The sequence below is a fragment of the Spinacia oleracea genome, chromosome 6, assembly GCF_020520425.1.
Source record: "Spinacia oleracea cultivar Varoflay chromosome 6, BTI_SOV_V1, whole genome shotgun sequence".
NCBI classification, from domain to species: domain Eukaryota; kingdom Viridiplantae; phylum Streptophyta; class Magnoliopsida; order Caryophyllales; family Amaranthaceae; genus Spinacia; species Spinacia oleracea.
The window spans coordinates 107,350,614-107,372,356 of NC_079492.1; the positions used below are offsets into that span (position 1 = coordinate 107,350,614).

General features: G+C 37.0%; 1 protein-coding gene across 2 annotated transcripts; it reads right to left on the reverse strand.

The window, feature by feature from the left end:
- Nucleotides 1-15,353: 15,353 nt before the first annotated feature.
- Nucleotides 15,354-19,016, reverse strand: LOC110781924 (actin-66). 2 transcript variants are annotated; one of them, XM_056831987.1, is made up of 5 exons: nt 18,736-19,016; nt 17,296-17,364; nt 16,762-17,155; nt 15,983-16,596; nt 15,354-15,716 (listed from the first exon to the last, which is right to left on the reverse strand). In XM_056831987.1, exons 2-5 carry the CDS (start codon nt 17,353-17,355, stop codon nt 15,651-15,653), a joined length of 1,134 nt encoding a protein of 377 aa, XP_056687965.1. In that variant the 5' UTR covers nt 17,356-17,364; nt 18,736-19,016; the 3' UTR covers nt 15,354-15,650. The 2 variants fall into 2 exon arrangements, with proteins under 2 accessions (XP_056687965.1, XP_021841660.1); XM_021985968.2 differs by having other exon boundaries at nt 17,296-17,368; nt 18,736-19,014.
- Between the last annotated feature and the right edge of the window lie 2,727 nt (nt 19,017-21,743).

The following is a 21,743-nucleotide window of genomic DNA, read 5'->3' on the forward strand; positions in this document are numbered from 1 at the left end:
TGGTAGATTATTGGTGCCCTTGATTAATTGCTGCAAATGTTTACGTGATGCATAATGTGTTTTACTAACCAGCTATGTGGGCCATTCATGATAATGAATGGGTGAATGGTATATATTGTATATGTACTGTTTTGCAGGTTATGAAGTGACTAGTATGGCCCAAATAGGATAGAAAATATGGTATGCGTACCATTATTTTGAATGTAATTGGTCTAAAGTACCAAAGTTGTTTTTCAATTCAAATATGGTCTACGTACCATCAAATAGTTGTAATTAGTTTTAATTATAGCTTATCCTATTTGAAGAAAATGGTGCCTCCCACGGAGATTTTCAAGACGGACTTTGAAGTTGAAGCTTCAAGATGAAGTCGGGCCATACTAGATCACATTTATCTTATGCATGTTTTAAGTTATTTATTGCTTTTAAATATGTCTTAAAATGCATGAGATCAAAGCTTGATTATGTTGCATGATTAAGGATTTTAGTTCACTTAAAATCTAACCAACATAGTAAGAGCCTTAAGTTCCAAACTTAAAAATTGAGTTAAAAGGTGCCATGCCAAAATATACACTTGCTTGGATATCCTTTACATCAATCTAGTAATAGTTTTCGCTCAGCGAGGTGTTACTTATTGGTCCTAAAGGGGCAAGGTACACAAATAATTGTGAGTACATGTTAGTTTTGGTGAAACTCAACGATATAAGTAAGGAGTCCTTTTATGTCGTGGCAAAATCGATAGGTTTACCTAATAAGTTCTTAGACGTACCTATCAACCAAGAATAGTTTCTAGACTATTAGCAAAAGGTTTTTGCTTACCTAAGATGTTTTAGGATTAAGTCGACAAACTGTGCTTAGTTCTTCAATGATTTTAGGATCTTGGAATCAATTTATTCACACCTGCCGGAACACATAACTTGAATAAAATGCTTAATAAACATTGAATTATGCATGTATGCTAGAATTTAAGTTTATTAAGAGAAACTGTGAATGGTTATTTATTTGTTTATTCTTTTCAATTGTAGTTTTTAATATGGCAAACAACAATTCATTCAACATTCGATCAATTCTCGAAAAGGAGAATTTGAACGGGAAAAACTTCCTTGACTGGCAAAGGAACTTGCAAATAGTTCTTATGCAGGAAGAAAAGGAGTATGTCCTAGAAGAGGCGATGCCCGAAGCCGCAGGCGACGGGGTCACTCAGGCAGCCCTCAATCGTTGGATTGATGCCAACAAGGATGTGAAATGTCTAATGCTCGCCACCATGAGTGCGGATCTACAGAAAACGTTCATCAACTCAGATGCTTTCACAATCATCAGTGAGTTGAAGAACATGTTCCAAGATCTGGCTCGAGTCGAAAGATTTGAGACTCATAGGCAAATTCTTGAGACCAAGCTTAAGAAAGGCGAGCCCGTAAGTCCACATGTTCTCAAAATGATTGGACTCATTGAGAATATGAGTCGGCTGGATCAGCAATTTTCTCAGGAAATGGCTATAGACACCATCCTCCATTCTCTTCATAGCGGGTATGATCAGTTCAAACTGAACTACAGTATGAATAGTCTGGACAAAACGCTCACTGAGATTCACGGTATGCTGAAGACCGCTGAAAAGACGCTCAAAAGTGATAAGCAGGATGTGCTTATGGTGCGTGGGGGCAAGTTCAAAAAATCTGGAAAGAAGAGGAATGCTAAGAAAGGTGGCAACAAGGCCAGCCCAACTAAGCAAACTGGCGCCAAATCTGTAAAGAGGAAGGTCAGTCAACCCACTTCTGAATCTGAATGCTTCTACTGCAAGAAGAAGGGGCATTGGAAGAGAGATTTCTTGAAGCTAAAGGAAGATCAGAAGAACGGAACAGTCGTTCCATCTTCAGGTATTTTCGTTATAGACTGTATACTTGCTAATTCAACTTCTTGGGTATTAGATACAGGTTGTGGCTCACACTTATGTTCCAATCCACAGGGACTAAGAAGAAGTAGAAAGTTAAGCAAGGGCGAAGTCAACCTACGAGTGGGAAATGGAGCACGGATTGCTGCATTAGCTGTAGGAACTTACTATTTGTCGTTGCCCTCCGGGCTAGTTTTGGAACTGGAAGAATGTTTCCATGTTCCAAGTCTTACTAAAAACATATTTCAGTTTCTTGCTTAGATGCTAAGGGATTTTCCTTTTTAATAAAAGACAATAGTTGTTCGTTTTATTTTAAAGAGATGTTTTATGGATCTGCTAGATTAGTCAATGGACTTTATTTATTAGATCACGACAAACAAGTATATAACATAAATACCAAAAAGGACAAAAAGGATGATTCAGATCTCACCTATCTGTGGCATTGTCGATTAGGCCATATAAACTTGAAACGCTTAGAAAGACTTCAAAAGGAAGGAATTCAAGAACCATTTGACTTAGAGGATTATGGTAAATGCGAATCATGTTTACTTGGCAAAATGACAAAGCAACCTTTCTCTAAAGTTGGAGAAAGAGCAAATGAACTATTGGGTTTAATCCATACAGATGTATGTGGACCAATGAGTACAAATGCTAGAGGTGGTTTCAGCTACTTTATCACTTTCACTGATGACTTCAGTAGGTATGGTTATGTCTACCTAATGAAGCATAAATCTGAATCCTTTGACAAATTCAAGGAATTTCAGAGTGAAGTAGAGAATCAATTAGGCAAGAAGATTAAGGCACTGCGGTCTGATAGAGGCGGTGAATATCTGAGCTATGAATTTGATGACCATCTGAAAGAATGTGGAATTCTATCAAAATTGACTCCTCCAGGAACACCACAATGGAACGGTGTGTCGGAACGGAGGAACAGAACCTTGCTAGACATGGTCAGGTCAATGATGGGTCAGGCCAAACTTCCATTAGAATTTTGGGGACATGCACTAAATACAGCTGCACTTACTATAAATAGAGCTCCGTCTAAAGCTGTCGAAAAGACTCCATACGAATTATGGTTTGGAAAGCCTCCAAATGTGTCTTTTCTTAAGATTTGGGGATGTGAAGTATACGTCAAACGATTAATTTCAGACAAACTTCATCCAAAATCTGACAAATGTATCCTTGTGGGATATCCAAAGGAAACAAAGGGGTATTACTTCTACAATACATCTGAGAACAAGGTGTTTGCTGCTCGAGATGGTGTCTTTTTGGAGAAAGATCACATTTCCAAAATGACAAGTGGGAGAAAAGTAGACCTCGAAGAAATTCGAGTCGAACAACAAACTCTAGAGAATGCTCAAGATGACATTCAGGATGAAACTCAGAGATCTTTAGAAGAATCTGGTGAGAATCATGGTCAAACTAGAAATGTTACCCCGCGTAGATCGCAAAGATATAGATCTCAACCGGAAAGGTACTTAGGTATTTTGACGAACGAGAGCTATGACGTTCTATTACTTGAAAGTGATGAACCTGCGACTTACAAACAAGCTATGACGAGCCCTAGCTCCAAGCAATGGCAAGAAGCCATGCAATCTGAATTAGACTCCATGTCTGAAAACCAAGTATGGGATTTGGTCGATTTGCCAGATGGCTACCAAGCCATTGGAAGCAAATGGGTTTTCAAACTGAAAAAGGACAAGGATGGGAAACTTGAAGTTTTCAAAGCTAGATTGGTTGCAAAAGGTTACAGGCAAGTCCACGGCGTGGATTACGATGAAACCTTTTCACCAGTTGCAATGCTAAAGTCTATTCGGATAATGTTAGCAATCGCTGCATATTACGATTACAAAATATGGCAGATGGATGTCAAAACTGCTTTCTTAAACGGCGTTTTAACAGAAACTGTGTTTATGACACAGCCTGAAGGTTTTGAGGATCCAAAGAATGCTAAAAAGGTATGCAAGCTAAAGAAGTCAATCTACCGATTGAAGTAGGCATCCAGGAGCTGGAATATACGTTTTGATGAAGCAGTCAGTGACTTTGGTTTCATCAAGAACGCAGACGAATCTTGTGTATACAAGAAGGTCAGTGGGAGCAAAATTGCTTTCCTGGTATTATATGTCGACGACATATTACTTATCGGAAATGACATTCCTATGTTGAACTCTGTCAAGATTTGGCTTGGGAAATGTTTTTCGATGAAAGATCTAGGAGAAGCACAGTACATATTGGGCATCAAGATTTACAGAGATAGATCTAAAAAGATGATTGGACTTAGTCAAAGCACTTATATCAATAAGGTGCTTGATAGGTTCAAGATGGCAGACTCCAAGCGAGGCTACCTACCCATGTCTCATGGAATGACTCTAAGCAAGAATCAGTGCCCAAAAACACTTGATGAGCGTAGACGAATGAATGGGATTCCATATGCATCATTGATTGGTTCAATACTGTATGCTATGATATGTACACGCCCGGATGTTGCGTACGCACTCAGTGCTACGAGCAGATACCAGTCAGACCCAGGAGAGGCACATTGGACTGCTGCCAAGAATATTCTGAAGTACCTGAAAAGGCACAAAGATGACTTCCTGGTCTATGGTGGAGATGACGAATTAATTGTTAGAGGCTATACGGACGCAAGTTTCCAAACCGACAAAGATGATTTCTGATCACAGTCTGGGTTTGTCTTCTGCCTCAACGGAGGAGCAGTAAGCTGGAAAAGTGCTAAGCAAAGCACCATTGCGGATTCTACAACTGAAGCGGAGTACAATTCTGCACATGAAGCAGCAAAGGAAGCTATATGGCTAAGGAAGTTCATAGGTGAACTTGGTGTAGTCCCCTCCATTAAAGGACCAATAGCCCTGTATTGTGATAATAACGGAGCTATTGCACAGGCAAAGGAGCCTAGACACCAACAGAGTGTAACACCCCCAATTTCCATACCTGTTTAAGACTTATAGCGGAAGCATAAAATAATAAATTAAGGGTATTACCGCCACATTTAGGCTACAACCCAAATGTAAGGCTATGTTATCCATCAATAATCCAACATTTATAAATAAGTAAACATTGTCATAATTAAATAACTTAAACCAACTACCCAAAATATCGTCACAACTGAATTAAATAAAACCCAACTGATTGCCTTTAGGTGATCTACGTTCCTAATAACTTGCTACTAGTTGTTGTGAAACGGTCGATCATGACGTGCCACGCATACCTGTAAATTGGAAAAGCATATACAGAAGGGAAACCACAAATCAGTGGAAATTGAGTAAGTACTACTTCACCCTGTAAAACATTTTCGAAAACCTTTTTCTTACTTTGGAAAACATTTTATCTTAAAAACGTTTCATGCACAGATAGCACGTAACGAGCACACGCACACGCACTCAGTCCATAATTAACAGTTAATTAATTACTTAGAGGTAAGAGAACAAGATAATTCCACCATAAATGTAGTTCAAGACTACCACCCTAATGGGTGTAACCACCAAAATAGGTCTTAGTCCTTAAGTGTGCACACCCCCCAGTGAGTATTTTTAACTCAAAGGAGTAGAATAAGCCTAAGTCGTGCTAGTTAGCTCCGACTAAAATATTAAGACACGTTGTGTCGTACCACCAAAGTGTTCCTCATCTTAGGGGATCCTGCCTAAGATGTCTTACCAACAAGTATGTTTTGCATCAAGAGATTAGTGTTTTATCACAACCAAAATCATTATATTGTTCATTAACAAGCTTAATTATACTTATATTTAAACAAGTAGAACGTTATTCTTATATTTAACATTATTTAAACAAGTAGTTAAATAATATGAGTTCATACGCTAACACGAACTCAAAGAAACCAAGTAGTCAAATACATATATTTAACACTATTTAACATTATTAACATTATTCCTACGCTAGCTCAAGGAAACCAAGGTTCCACATTATCACATGCATCCACGGTAATAAACATGAGTTCCGTTTCACCGTTACTCGAACAATAGACAAAAGCGTAGAATATTAACCAGCTATAAAGACTAACTCTTAATCCAAATCACCTACTGTCTTCATGGATACATGAACATAAATTATCCAACAATTACCATACATGTATAGAAAACACGTTGCCATGTCAACTTATTTTTACAGGATTTAGTAAGAAGGTGAACATAGTAACTTACCTTAGTAAGCTTAGTCTTACGAATCACTGCACAAAACAAACACTAGTAAGTCTCTTCACGCTCTACGTACTCTACATACAAGTGTAAAATAATTGGTATTAATATATGCACGATCCGGGTATAGGCTATACCTATATATAACAAAATTCATATATACTACATATATGTGATCGGTTATATTGATTTCCTACAATAATAGTTAGACTAACCGAGTAAATAAAGATCCTCTTCAATTCCAATCTTGTAGTATTAGTATATCAGAATAGTGTGGTTAATAAATTATACTATCATTAAGTCTAAAAACCAATAAAATTAATTTATTTAAAACTATTTGGTTGAATAAGATAAGAAGAGTCCAAGTTGAATCTTCAAACTCACGTGACCCTTGAAGGGAAGCTAAAGAAAATGGTTTACTTTCCAAAAACTCAAGTAATAAAGAAGTAAGAAATCGAGTAGTTACGAAGGCATAAGGCTATCTTTGAGATGATATGTTACCTTTGTTTATGATCGGTTTTTAGAGGTCGAAGATTGTAGTTGTAGAGGGACGTGAGGGCTATGAGCTGGTGTTTTTCGCGGTGGTTTCCGGTATAGTTTGATGGTGATTCGGTTGTGCCGAACGTAGATGGAACCCAACTTCGGCAATTAACTCTATTTTCTCTGGTGTTCACACGAGTGTTTGAGGATTTTCCCAAAACTTGAGTTATGAGATATATGCTTTGTATTTATAGGAAGGGGAGTACCCTAGGGTTATCAATTTGAGTAGTTAAAGATTCTAATGAGATAAGGATGAGATTTCACGGTTGAGATTATACGGGTTGACTACGAAATCCTACAATCATGGTAAATTAGTTAGGATATTGTGCTTAGAGGTATATTCCTCCTAGATTTTTGCTCGATACGGGTAGGACGCTACAATTGACGAGGATGATGATATTGTTTACTATATGATTTATTTATTTATTGATTGGTAGAACTATACGTGGATATTAACAAAAGTATAAGTTAGGGCTAAGGCTATAGCTAGAACCAACGTATAATAGGCTAAGACTCATCAGTGCAAAGTTGTTTAGAGTTTACTTTCTAGCTAGTTAGTGTTATAAAAGTACTACTTAGATAGTTAGTGTTATAAAAATATTCCACAAAGTAAAAGCTAAGTTTATAAATTATACTATTATATATTATAAATCTATATTATTATATGACTAAGGATATAAATCTAAGGTTGTATATAGTATTTTCCTTAGTGAAATATGGGATATTACAATCTACCATCCTTAAAAGAAGTTTCGTCCCGAAACTTAAAATTAGAAAAAATATAGGTTATTACAATCTAGCATCCTTAAAAGAAGTTTCGTCCCGAAACTTAAAATTTGAAAAACAAAAAACGACTTTAGTTGCAAAAGCTTAAAATAAAAATTATACCAAATTTTACTATATTTAAAGTAATGGGGATATACTTTCCAACTTAAAAAGGAGTTTGGGGATCATATAATCACATCGCATAGATCACATAACTAACACATAGAAAGAGATACTCTCTTCAATTAAAAGGCTTGTCCTATACTTTTAACTTAACAGTTAATTACCTATTTTAATCCTACACAACTCCAACGCTGAGATATGAAGATCTCTGCGTCAATCCCGAAGAGAGATTAGGCTCTGATACCATTTTGTAACACCCCCAATTTCCATACCTGTTTAAGACTTATAGCGGAAGCATAAAATAATAAATTAAGGGTATTACCGCCACATTTAGGCTACAACCCAAATGTAAGGCTACGTTATTCATCAATAATCCAACCTTTATAAATAAGTAAACATTGTCATAATTAAATAACTTAAACCAACTACCCAAAATATCGTCACAACTGAATTAAATAAAACCCAACTGATTGCCTTTACGTGATCTACGTTCCTAATAACTTGCTACTAGTTGTTGTGAAACGGTCGCTCATGACGTGCCACGCATACCTGTAAATTGGAAAAGCATATACAGAAGGGAAACCACAAATCAGTGGAAATTGAGTAAGTACTACTTCACCCTGTAAAACATTTTCGAAAACCTTTTTCTTACTTTGGAAAACATTTTATCTTAAAAACGTTTCATGCACAGATAGCACGTAACGAGCACACGCACTCAGTCCATAATTAACAGTTAATTAATTACTTTGAGGTAAGAGAACAAGATAATTCCACCATAAATGTAGTTCAAGACTACCACCCTAATGGGTGTAACCACCAAAATAGGTCTTAGTCCTTAAGTGTGCACACCCCCCAGTGAGTATTTTTAACTCAAAGGAGTAGAATAAGCCTAAGTCGTGCTAGTTAGCTCCGACTAAAATATTAAGACACGTTGTGTCGTACCACCAAAGTGTTCCTCATCTTAGGGGATCCTGCCTAAGATGTCTTACCAACAAGTATGTTTTGCATCAAGAGATTAGTGTTTTATCACAACCAAAATCATTATATTGTTCATTAACAAGCTTAATTATACTTATATTTAAACAAGTAGAACGTTATTCTTATATTTAACATTATTTAAACAAGTAGTTAAATAATATGAGTTCATACGCTAACACGAACTCAAAGAAACCAAGTAGTCAAATACATATATTTAACACTATTTAACATTATTAACATTATTCCTACGCTAGCTCAAGGAAACCAAAGTTCCACATTATCACATGCATCCACGGTAATAAACATGAGTTCCGTTTCACCGTTACTCGAACAATAGACAAAAGCGTAGAATATTAACCAGCTATAAAGACTAACTCTTAATCCAAATCACCTACTGTCTTCATGGATACATGAACATAAATTATCCAACAATTACCATACATGTATAGAAAACACGTTGCCATGTCAACTTATTTTTACAGGATTTAGTAAGAAGGTGAACATAGTAACTTACCTTAGTAAGCTTAGTCTTACGAATCACTGCACAAAACAAACACTAGTAAGTCTCTTCACGCTCTACGTACTCTACATACAAGTGTAAAATAATTGGTATTAATATATGCACGATCCGGGTATAGGCTATACCTATATATAACAAAATTCATATATACTACATATATGTGATCGGTTATATTGATTTCCTACAATAATAGTTAGACTAACCGAGTAAATAAAGATCCTCTTCAATTCCAATCTTGTAGTATTAGTATATCAGAATAGTGTGGTTAATAAATTATACTATCATTAAGTCTAAAAACCAATAAAATTAATTTATTTAAAACTATTTGGTTGAATAAGATAAGAAGAGTCCAAGTTGAATCTTCAAACTCACGTGACCCTTGAAGGGAAGCTAAAGAAAATGGTTTACTTTCCAAAAACTCAAGTAATAAAGAAGTAAGAAATCGAGTAGTTACGAAGGCATAAGGCTATCTTTGAGATGATATGTTACCTTTGTTTATGATCGGTTTTTAGAGGTCGAAGATTGTAGTTGTAGAGGGACGTGAGGGCTATGAGCTGGTGTTTTTCGCGGTGGTTTCCGGTATAGTTTGATGGTGATTCGGTTGTGCCGAACGTAGATGGAACCCAACTTCGGCAATTAACTCTATTTTCTCTGGTGTTCACACGAGTGTTTGAGGATTTTCCCAAAACTTGAGTTATGAGATATATGCTTTGTATTTATAGGAAGGGGAGTACCCTAGGGTTATCAATTTGAGTAGTTAAAGATTCTAATGAGATAAGGATGAGATTTCACGGTTGAGATTATACGGGTTGACTACGAAATCCTACAATCATGGTAAATTAGTTAGGATATTGTGCTTAGAGGTATATTCCTCCTAGATTTTTGCTCGATACGGGTAGGACGCTACAATTGACGAGGATGATGATATTGTTTACTATATGATTTATTTATTTATTGATTGGTAGAACTATACGTGGATATTAACAAAAGTATAAGTTAGGGCTAAGGCTATAGCTAGAACCAACGTATAATAGGCTAAGACTCATCAGTGCAAAGTTGTTTAGAGTTTACTTTCTAGCTAGTTAGTGTTATAAAAGTACTACTTAGATAGTTAGTGTTATAAAAATATTCCACAAAGTAAAAGCTAAGTTTATAAATTATACTATTATATATTATAAATCTATATTATTATATGACTAAGGATATAAATCTAAGGTTGTATATAGTATTTTCCTTAGTGAAATATGGGATATTACACAGAGAGTCAAGCATGTACTTCGTAGATTTCACCTTCTACGAGAGTTCGTTGAAAGAAAAGAAGTCGAGATAAGCAAAATTGGAACTGATGACAACATATCAGATCCATTGACTAAACCTCTGCCGCAGGCGAAGCACAACTCGCACACTGCAGCTATGGGAATCAAGCATATTGGAGAATGGCTTTGATGTCTCTGTTTAATGTTTTAAAGTTTTAGAGTTTAAATCTTTGTAAAACATTATTGGTTAATCATTCACAATAAATGAAGAGAATTCATTTTTCCATTTAATTTGTGGTTTATTAAATGATGAGTCCCTTCAATTTGACGATATATTCAAGATAGACTGTCAGGACCAGTCCTGTGACTAAGAAATGTCTATCAAGTGAACTTGAATGTCAAAGGTTGAAAATAGTCCCTAGTCGGAGTTTTCTATAAAATTGGACGCATAGAAAATGTTAGACGACTAGAATGCAAGATGACTAGTAGTTCTGTTTCTTGAACTATGTGGACATGGCAATGTCATAATCATTTGCATAGATATTTACTTTGTGAAGACTAGTATCGGACAAGACCTATGAAACTTTACTGTAAGAGATGAAAATCTGTCATAAGTAAATTTCATTAAAATTATTAGACACTAAATCCTCAATACCTGAGTGATTTGAGATTACTTGTTTGAGAACTGGTTGCTTTGACGTTGACCAACCGTCGCACCGTAAAAGGAGGCTATAAAGGCAACGCTCAGGTAATCACCTATCAAACGAAGTCTAATCTCAAGATCGCAAGATTGGGATTGTCCTCCCATTAATCGGGATGAGATGCTTAAAAGTTGTACAAGGCCACTCGGAGAGCTAGAAACTGTGAAATGCATGGCCGTGCTCGGATGAATCATAGGCTATGATTATCTGTTTATTTGATCAGTTGAACTCTGAAACCGAGAAACACCTCTGGACATAATAAGGATGACAACTCTTACCTTATGTTCAAGAGCAAGCATCGAGCGACAAAGGAATTAGGAAATGCACACTTGTCCCTAAGGACAAGTGGGAGACTGAAGGAAATAATGCCCTTGGTCCAAGTATGCATTCAATGATAAGTCTAATATATGCGGTTCAGTATTAATTAACAAGTTAATAATTCAGTGAGATCAAGTGAGCTGAATGCCTAGCTAGAGGCCGCTTCAGTTCAAGTGGAATTAATGATATTAATCCACAGCTTACTCTTGACTGAACCCGTAGGGTCACACAAATAGTACGTAACCGGATCAAGTATTTAATGGCATTAAATACTCCATCTATGGATATTCGGAATCGACGGATCTTGGTTTCAGTGGGAGCTGAGATCGTCACAGGCAAGAAATGAATACTCCGGAAACGATGATATTGCCGGAAACGGAAACATGGTACGTATCGGAAAATATTATCGGAAATGGAAATATTGCCGGAATCGGAAATATTGCCGGAAACGGAAATATTGTCAGAATCGGAAATATTATCGGAATCGGAAAATAATTCCGGAAACGGAAATATTAAATATTTGTTCGAAACGGAAATTGATTCCGGAATCGAAAATATTAAATATTGTTCGTATCGGAAATGAATTCCGGAATCGGGAATTTAATCGGAAGCGTATCGTACGAATTAGCATCGGACGAGGCCCGCTAGACGAAGGCCCAGCACGAAGCTAGGACATCGCCCAGCGAGCCAACACGCACCATCGCATGCCAAGCCTCGACCAGGCCCAGCGCAAGGCCAGGCCCAGCCAAGGCCTGGGGCGCGCGCGCGAGAGCACAGCAGTGGGCCGAGCGCTGTGCGCCTAGTGTGGGCCGCAAGGCTTGCGCGGGTGTACGGTGCTCATGCAATGCTTGTGCGGGAATCCTAAAGCAATCGGGATTCGAAATATGATTAAATCCTAAAACTATTAGATAATGATTATTTAATTAGAGTCCTAGTAGGATTATAATTAAATAAATTAGTATCCTAATAGGATTCCAAAACCTTTTCCATAACTCTATAAATAGGTGCCTAGGGTCACATATTTACATAGATTATTCAAGTATTCAAAGTGAGTTTTTGAGAGAAAAATTCAGTCACATACCTTGCCTAAAAGTGCCGAAATTATTAGTACCTTAAGGGCGATTCTAGTTGGTCAATCTTAAGGCGGATCCGGACGTGCTGTGGACTATCTACGGAGGGACAACACTTGGAGTCCTAAAGACTTGTTCTTGTTCGGTTCGGGCGCAGCTAGGGAAGGCACGCAACAAAGAGTATGCATCTAAACTATGCTATATGATTATGTGTAAATAATAATTCCTGGCTAAATGGTTTTTCCGCATGATTTATGAATTGTCATATGTATCATAACCTAACAGCTTCATGTAGTGTATCACAGTCGTGGAAAACTTCAAATCCAGGCTTTTGGATTCCTCCTAGAACGATTGGTTCAGGGAGGCCATAACAGGGGTAGTCCTCACCTTCACGCACAAATATACCGTTCATAGTCAGCTGGTATGATGGCAAGAAAGGATCATGTCCATGTTTAGCAATTATTTTTCTGGTACGTTCTCGTGCATCATATTCGATTAGTTCACGCTAGCTCTATCGGTTGATAACCTAAACTGAAGTGAGTTGAACGAGTAGGTAGGGGAGGGTAGACATTTCCTTTTATCCCCGTGCCTAACGGTATCCCAGGGAAGTAGCCTTCAGATAGCATCATGGAATATACGCCTGGGTTTAGTGAGGATCAAGGAATGCAAGTTCATACTCTTCACTACTCCCTCCGTCCCATAATTATCTTCCTGTTTGACCAAAAACACGAATTTTAAGAAAAGTGGAATATAGTACATGAAAAAGTGGAATAAAGTACAAATGATGATTGAGTTGTATGGAAAAATGGAATGAAGTACATGTGTAAGAGAATATAGTACATTGGAAAAGTGGAATATAGTACACGGGTGGGGTTTTCAATTCAATTTTAATTAATATAGTACATGAGAAAGTGGGGACCTTAGTAGCCAAAATTAGAAACAGGAAGATAATTTTGGGACGCTCGTTTAGGAAAGCAGGAAGATAATTTTGGGACAGAGGGAGTAGTTCGGACTGATTCGTCCATTTGGAAACCATACAAGTCGTCAGTCGGGACCCGTGATTTGGGATAGTGATTTGTATATTATCGAGCATCTCACATCGAGTGGTGGAGCATTTATGGCTATTGTTACTCCGTTGTGGTTAAGTTTAACCATTTGGTGTAGGGTTAATGCTACACCTCTTAAGTCATGGATCCAAGGGGGTCCAAGTAGGAAATTGAAAGTGGGCTTGATGTCCACTACTTGAAAGTAGGTGTGAGCAAAAAGTTAGGGTATACTAATCAGAACCAGATCCTTTTAGGAACCTGAGGTTCCGGTTCTGGGTAACAAAATTAGAAACATGTTGCAACATGTTCCGGTTCTCAATTTTTTGGAACGAGTACCTTGTTCGGTACCATGTACACACCAATACTAATATGAAATACCCATAAGGGGCCGGGCAATAAAAAAATACTTCATGTGCCCAAAAAATAAAATAATATAATCCAAGCTAATATTTAGAAAATATAAATAAATAATTACATTTTAAGCCCAAACTATAAAACAATCAAAGCTCAAACCATAAATTAGCTTTTTTCAATAAATTAATAATAATTTATTTAAAATTTTAAAATGTCAGGGTACCCTGAACCGGAACCTGTTAGAACAAGTTCCGATTCCGGTTCTCATATTCAGGAACCTGTTGTAACAAGTTTCGGTTCCGGTTATCATTTTCAGTAACCTGTTGCAATAGGTTCCGGTTCCTGAAATTTTGACAGGGTACCCTATTGTGCTCACCCTCCTTAAAAGTATGTAGTCCGTGCTACAGGTCCAGTTTGAATGGTAAGACGGGCTTTGTCATGGACTAGTCTTCTAGAATTTTCATAGGCTCATATTCCTTGGGTAGAAGGCTAAAAGTCAGCTTCTTTCAAGCCCAAAAATCGAGCGGTTTGCAATGGACAAACATTAACGGCTAAACCGTTGTTTACCAAGCTTAATAGGATGTTCTTCCCTTTACATCAAATTACAAAGCATGCCTTATTATGTGCACTTCCTTCTTTGGGCAAATCCTTTTTAGTGAAGATTATTGCCAGATCTTCAATGTAACCAGTCACATGGTTCACCAGGCAATCTGGCAAAATGTCACTTGGAACTACAATATAGTTTAGTGGTCTGATGATCTTTTCATGATGTTGTCTTGAAGTGCACATCAAGTCCCATGTGCTAATCTCGGTCCTGATTTTCTTTAGCTGCATTAAGAGTGGATCCTCGATCAGTTCTGCCATAGTGCGGTGTGGTGGGTTTTTTAGAAGTTTGTCGAGCAGGGACATCGTCCACAGGTGGTGGGTGGATGTTAGGTTGGTATCGCCTTCCAGATCGAGTTTGATTAAATACCTCATACTCTTCTAGAGTAGGGTTCTTAGGCCAAGTCTCAGTGAGGTAATCATCGTCAGCAGCCTCAGCTAGAGATAGGTAGATGTCTTCAGCATCGTCAGCCCATATCCTGCAGGCGTGACCATTCAGGTCAAGTGCTGGTAGTTTGGCTAGAGGCTCCCCTTGAGGCGTTATGTAGATAATAGGATCAAAGTTTGCGAGCTCAGGGTCGTCTATGAAAATGCAACATGTTCCTAGAGGGATCTTGTCGCTGCTTGGTTTTCCGACATTTGGTAGAGGGAATATTTCGTCCTCTATCATATCTTGGATTGTGTTCTCTTGGTTCCAGCAATACTCAATGTCATGACCATTGCCTCTGTGAAACTTGCAGTAGGCAGAGCCATTTTCTAATATTTATTCTTGATTTCAGGGTTGTGTTGGTCCGATTGGGAACAACTTTCCTTGAGCATTCAGCCTCTCATAGGCAGCGGTGAGAGTTGATCCTAATGGGGTAAACTTTCTGTCCTTAGTAATGGTATGATCAAGCTAGTTAAAAGTTCCATTTATACTTCTTCAACGATTGTTTAGCCTTTCACATTACACTGTCTTGGGTGTGCAATCATTATCTTTAATAAATACAACTAGTGCAAAAATTACTAAAATAAGACAACCAACGCGATACAATGACAGTTTAATAATAGCAAAATGGACGATTGTTAATATATCACAGATTACTCTCGATTATAAATTGAACAAGAAATTCAACTAAACAAAAACAAAATAATGAACGAATTTAATTCTGAACTCTTTGTGTCCTTCCTCTGCCCAGACTTTAAAAGCCAAGTCTCAGACAACAATGTCAATAAACTTGGGATAGGTCATATAAAAAAAAAAGTATCTTCAAGCTGTAACTTCCTTGCGCCAAAAGAGAAGATTATTCTTCTTCCAACTCTATAATCCAACAGAAAATAATTTAGAAACACTTGCGGTGAACAATTGATGGACCAGATTCATCATATTCTGCCTTGGCAATCCACATCTGTAAAACAAATCAAGTACAATAGTTTGTCATAACCATTGATCATATTGATTGATGCAATGTCAACAATATAAGAGACTATTTTGCCCTTGCCCTGATCACTTGAAGAAAAAAGTTTCAACGAAAATAAGTTTAGATAAGGGATACTACACTCAGTTTACTAGTTAAAATAAGTTGAGATAAGTCTAAATAAGTTGAGATAAGATAAAGAGGAGTTAAGTAAAAAAAAAAAAAAGTTTAAATCTTTTGTGGATCATCTTAATTACCTGTTGGAATGTGCTGAGAGATGCCAAGATAGAACCTCCAATCCAGACACTGTACTTCCTCTCAGGTGGGGCAACAACCTTGATTTTCATGCTGCTTGGGGCCAAAGCAGTGATCTCCTTGCTCATTCTATCAGCAATTCCAGGGAACATTGTGGTTCCTCCACTGAGAACAATGTTTCCATACAGATCTTTCCTGATATCAACATCACACTTCATGATGGAGTTGTAAGTGGTTTCGTGAATACCAGCAGCTTCCATACCGATCATGGATGGCTGGAACAGAACTTCAGGACATCGGAAACGCTCACCACCAATGGTAATAACCTGCCCATCAGGCAATTCATAGTTCTTCTCTACTGAAGAGCTAGTCTTTGCAGTCTCAAGCTCCTGCTCATAGTCAAGAGCAATGTATGACAGCTTCTCTTTTATATCTCTTACAATTTCTCGCTCAGCAGAGGTGGTGAAAGAGTAACCCCTCTCAGTAAGAATCTTCATAAGATGGTCAGTCAGATCACGTCCAGCCAAATCAAGACGCAAGATAGCGTGTGGTAGGGCATAACCCTCGTAGATGGGAACAGTGTGACTCACACCATCACCAGAGTCCAATACAATACCTGCAAATTGATCAAACACCTTGTAAAACCATCCAGACCTGCATTTGCATTTACTATGCATGCGATTCCATGACTAAGTAAAACATATATCTTGGCACCCAGTCTTCTAACATTGAATTTCATCAATTAGAAATATAAAGTCAAGATCCTCTGTAACTCACTTACCAGTAGTACGACCACTAGCGTACAGGGAGAGAACAGCCTGGATGGCGACATACATAGCAGGAGCATTAAAAGTTTCAAACATAATTTGGGTCATCTTCTCACGATTGGCCTTTGGGTTAAGAGGTGCTTCTGTCAGCAAAACTGGGTGCTCCTCAGGAGCAACTCGAAGCTCATTGTAGAAGGTATGATGCCAAATCTTTTCCATGTCATCCCAGTTAGTGACAATACCGTGCTCAATAGGGTATTTCAAGGTCAAGATACCACGTTTTGATTGAGCCTCGTCTCCAACATATGCGTCTTTCTGGCCCATACCAACCATGACACCAGTGTGACGGGGTCGACCCACAATGCTAGGAAAGACAGCCCTCGGAGCATCATCTCCGGCAAATCCAGCCTAAATTTTGCAAATTGCAAATATTCTAGTTAGTGGATATGGGAACAGTTTACAGTACCAAAACATTCCTTCACATCATTCATAAAATACAATAGTCAAACTTATAGTAAACCCATACTGAAAAGAATCTCGTAATGTACCTTAACCATTCCAGTCCCATTGTCGCACACAAGTGGTTGGACATCCTCTACATCTGCCATCTTATATAACTAGCTGGAGCAGAAGATTTAAAAATTAGTACACACCAAATGACAAGCAGGAGCAGGAACAAAATAACAATACAATTTAACCCAACAATAGTTGTGAAACCATACATATTTAAAGGATCAATTACATAGCTTTCGCACCACTCAATGCAACAAGCAGAGTTAAATTTTTTAAAAAGGCATCCATTTGTTGACATCTTAGCTAACAAAAGTAGGCTACCATAAGATTTGTGCAGTTATATTACAATGGTGATGTCTGAGCTAACACAAGAAGGCTATCATAAGATGAGCGCACTAATACTTCAATATGTAAATCAGTTCCACAGTTCCATCCTATCAAATTGCATTATTGCAGCTATTCATATCCATGTTTTTGGAGACTAATACGCGTGAAATTTTCACAAGCATAATTCTATCAAACTTTAGATCCGTTTTAAATTGCTCATGAACATCAACATGGCATGGTCATTTAAACAACTTTTCCTTGGAGCTTTGTTAGGACTAAACGCAATAGTATCACAGAACATTCATTTAGTGAGTCGGTAATGGTAAACATCAGCATAATCTATAAATAGATAAATCCCCAAAGGTAGAATTATTGGTCAATGCTCTTATTACACATCAAACTTTCGCTTAAATTGTACAAAAACAACTGCATGTTTCCTTGACCAGAAAATAATGGCACCAAACCACGTGATTAGTGAAACCATTATCAGTGAAATGCCATGGTTTGCTGACTGGCTAAAGAAAATAGTGCCTGATATAAGTTTTATTTACAAAGACACGAGTTTAGAGGCTAACATTTTCAAAACAAAGGACATTGATTCTCAATTCTCAGGGAAGAACTGTAGTAAATGACATTGTAAGTTATAAATAATAAAAAATGAACAAAAGTGGGATTCAATGTTGGCTTTAATGCACAGGTACGAACTTCTACGCAATAAACGGGCATTGCGCATGACCTAAAACTAGTTTTGACGAAGATGACATTGCAAGCTGCATATAGGAACAGTTACATACTCGCCAAAACACAATAAAGAAAAGAAAAAAAAAATGCGGATTAATCAAATTATCACAAACCAATGGTTACGTTTCAACGATTAAAATCACGATTATAGACGATGATCCCTAATTATGCACTCAATTACACTTAATCCAACCAGTAGCTTAATTATATCCACATTATTACGAATAGAAAGTGTGCGATCAATAAAAAAGAACATCAGAAAGCAACAAAATCAAACCGATCAGCAAATCATCATCAAAACTCCTCGATCATAATTGAACAATCGCATCTTTAAATCAAACTCACATTTCAACCGTAATTCGAAAAAAGGCAATGAAAAATGAACGAAGTAAGAGAAATGCGTTTACCTTAAGATTGTTTAGCGATTGAAGAGGAGATGGAAAGCGGGATTGGTTATGGTGAAAAGGAAGATGAAAGAATGAAGAGAGAGGAAAAGGAGAGGGAAGGAAAAAAAAGGGTTACAAAAATAGGGAGTGTGTAGAAAAACAAAAATGGTGGTTGTCCACCCCTTTTCAGTTTTGAATATAGTAAATGTTTAATGGTTTATTTGGGCTCAACACCTCCAGAAGAAGCGGTCGATTTTGTGAATTCTCCGGGCACCACTAATTTACACCCAGCTGTCGGAGATGCACGTTCTCGCGCATCGTGGGTCCCTCTTATGAAGGAGGGAAGGAAAGGGTTTTGGTTTTCAACTTAAATAAAGGGCCAACCATTCTTATTAATTTGGGTCGTTATTTTCTTTGAATATGGGCTTTCAAGTTTTTGACAAGTAGTGACCCACTGACCTATCGAAGGACCTCTTTGATCCAATGATCATATTTGTCCATTATAATATGGGAAACCTATCATTTTGTTGTTGTTAGGAATTGAGTTGTAGGCTACTTGGGTCTTGCCGTCTTGGAGTATCATTTAGAGCATTTTTAATAATTAAAGTGACAAGGTGATACGTGTCATCACCTCATCAATCTACCATTTTCTCCATCTTTAATAATTAAAGTCTAGAAAACTCAAAAGACACCCATATAAAAATTTATTAAAAAACTAAATAAGTAAGTGTTATGTGTTGTGTCTATCCGACCTCTTTTTCTATGGCCAATTTTCGTCAATGTTTATATGATTATTTTAATATTCATTTATTTTGCTATCGACATTACATTTTATGTTACATTATCACGATTGCGATTGTTTAATGTTATTCAGATTAATTTAGTAATAGCCTTAAAAGTTATTTTTTTATATTTATATCTTACACTAAACAAAAAAATTACGATTTACATGAATAATATAAATTTTTATAATACCTAGAAAGTTATCATATGTCGAGCAATATAAGTTATTCTAATCCTTATCAAATGCTCTGGTATATTGCACGGGTTAAATTGCTAGTTAATTATTAAATAGCAAAATAAATACATTCTTGGATGTACTAATTTTACATAGCCAAGAATAATATAGATTTTATAGGTTAGAAGACATTGACGATATTACACCCCATGGCCCCTGCTACAATTCTACATGTCTCGAGCAGTTTGAGCTTATCCAATGCTACGGGAGTTTTTGGTTTGGTGTACGTAGAAACAACAGTAGAAGACAAGAATGGAGTTTAATATAAATTGTTCAATTAAAGTTGGAATGCTAGCTAATAAAAGTGAATGAAAAGACATAATGGTTTAGTTAAAATGAACCACAATGAAGAGAAAAATGTGTTATATGATTTTAGAAATTAAAGAAAAAAATAAATAAAAGGGGAGGATGACATGTGGCATGTAAATCGTCCTATTTAAAATATTAGTATATATTTTTTGGTATGGGACCAAATAAAGAAAGTAATTCAAAATTATGTTTTCCCTCTTTTTTTCACCAAAAAAGCGATTTCAGCCAAACCAAACGAAGACTATAAATCTCCAAAGCCTAACATTTTAAGCTAGTAGGTATTCATTATGACATTACTCTTGTACGTAGTAATTAGTTTAGTCTACAATAGCATATTTTGTTTGAGACGTCTTAAAAAGTTGTACGAAGTTGACTAATTTTCTGTGGGAGTTTGTATGGTATCTTGATGGGTAGTATCCCTTCTGGTTGAAGTTTTTTCCATACCCAAGGCTTGAACCCGAGACCTTGGTTAAAGAGAGAGACCCTTAACCACCCACGCTAACCCCAATTGGTAATATAAGGTGATGTTTGGTTGTACTTGGAAAGTTATATTTCCTTTGTATTTGTAATTCCCATGTATTTTACTTTCCTAGAAATTGGATATTCCGATTTGGTTGAGCATAGGAAGTTAGAATTCTCATGGGAAATTCACTTACCTAGGGGGACTAGGTAAGCAGCTTCATAGGAAGTTCCGCTTCTTATGCTCATGTCAACCAAACATCGACTTTGCTCTTTACTTCCCAGGAAATGAGACTCACATGCATTAGAATGTCAATCAAACTAACCCTAAGGATAAGACAAAATAAGTAGATACTAGGAATGAGCGGGATCTGGTACAGATAAAAAACTGAGCAGAATCGGGTCCAAAAAATTTAGAACCAATAGCGTAACTGGTGGAAACCGGTTCCAAGACCGGGTACCCAGTTAACCTTCATTTTTTTCATGCCTGTTTTAATTAACAATTAGGCTAAAACTGAATTTGTACTTCTACTTTTTCTAATAAGCTATCAGCTTGGCAATTTATAAGTTGCCTATTTTCGACAATACAGCTCACAAAGTCACATGTACCAAATCAAAACCAATACTAAATTATACACAATTCCATAATTATATGAACTATTTGTGTCCGTTTGGTATCGGGTACCGGTTCTGAAACTAGTCCCACTGGGTACCCGATCCCAAAATCGGTACCATTGGGTACCCAGCGGGTAATGGGTCCTCGAAAGCTAGATTTGGAACCGGAATCGGTTATGATCGATTCCTAAAATTTGGAACCAAAACCAATTCCACCGATACTGACTCTGAATCCGGACCCGTCGGGCTCTTTATGGTTTCGATTTCGTCTACTCACCCCTAGTACTCTAGTAGATACAGTAGTACGTACCCGATGGTAAAGACGTGTTGGAGAATGTAAGGATGGACATAATTCTCATATCACATGAATATACTCCAACTTAAAGAATTAAAAGCAGAACCGGTAACACAACAAAGTATATACGACAATAGGAATGATATTAAGGTATGACGAGTGATGTTTTATTATTATTCAACTAGTCTTATATGCACGCGATGCGTGTGGGATTATATAAAAAATTAAAATTGTATTACAACCGCTAAATATAAAAATAGATTAAAAAAAATATTCACAAAATTCATGTTTAAAAAAAAAATTAATGTTATACTATACGATCATGCATCTAAA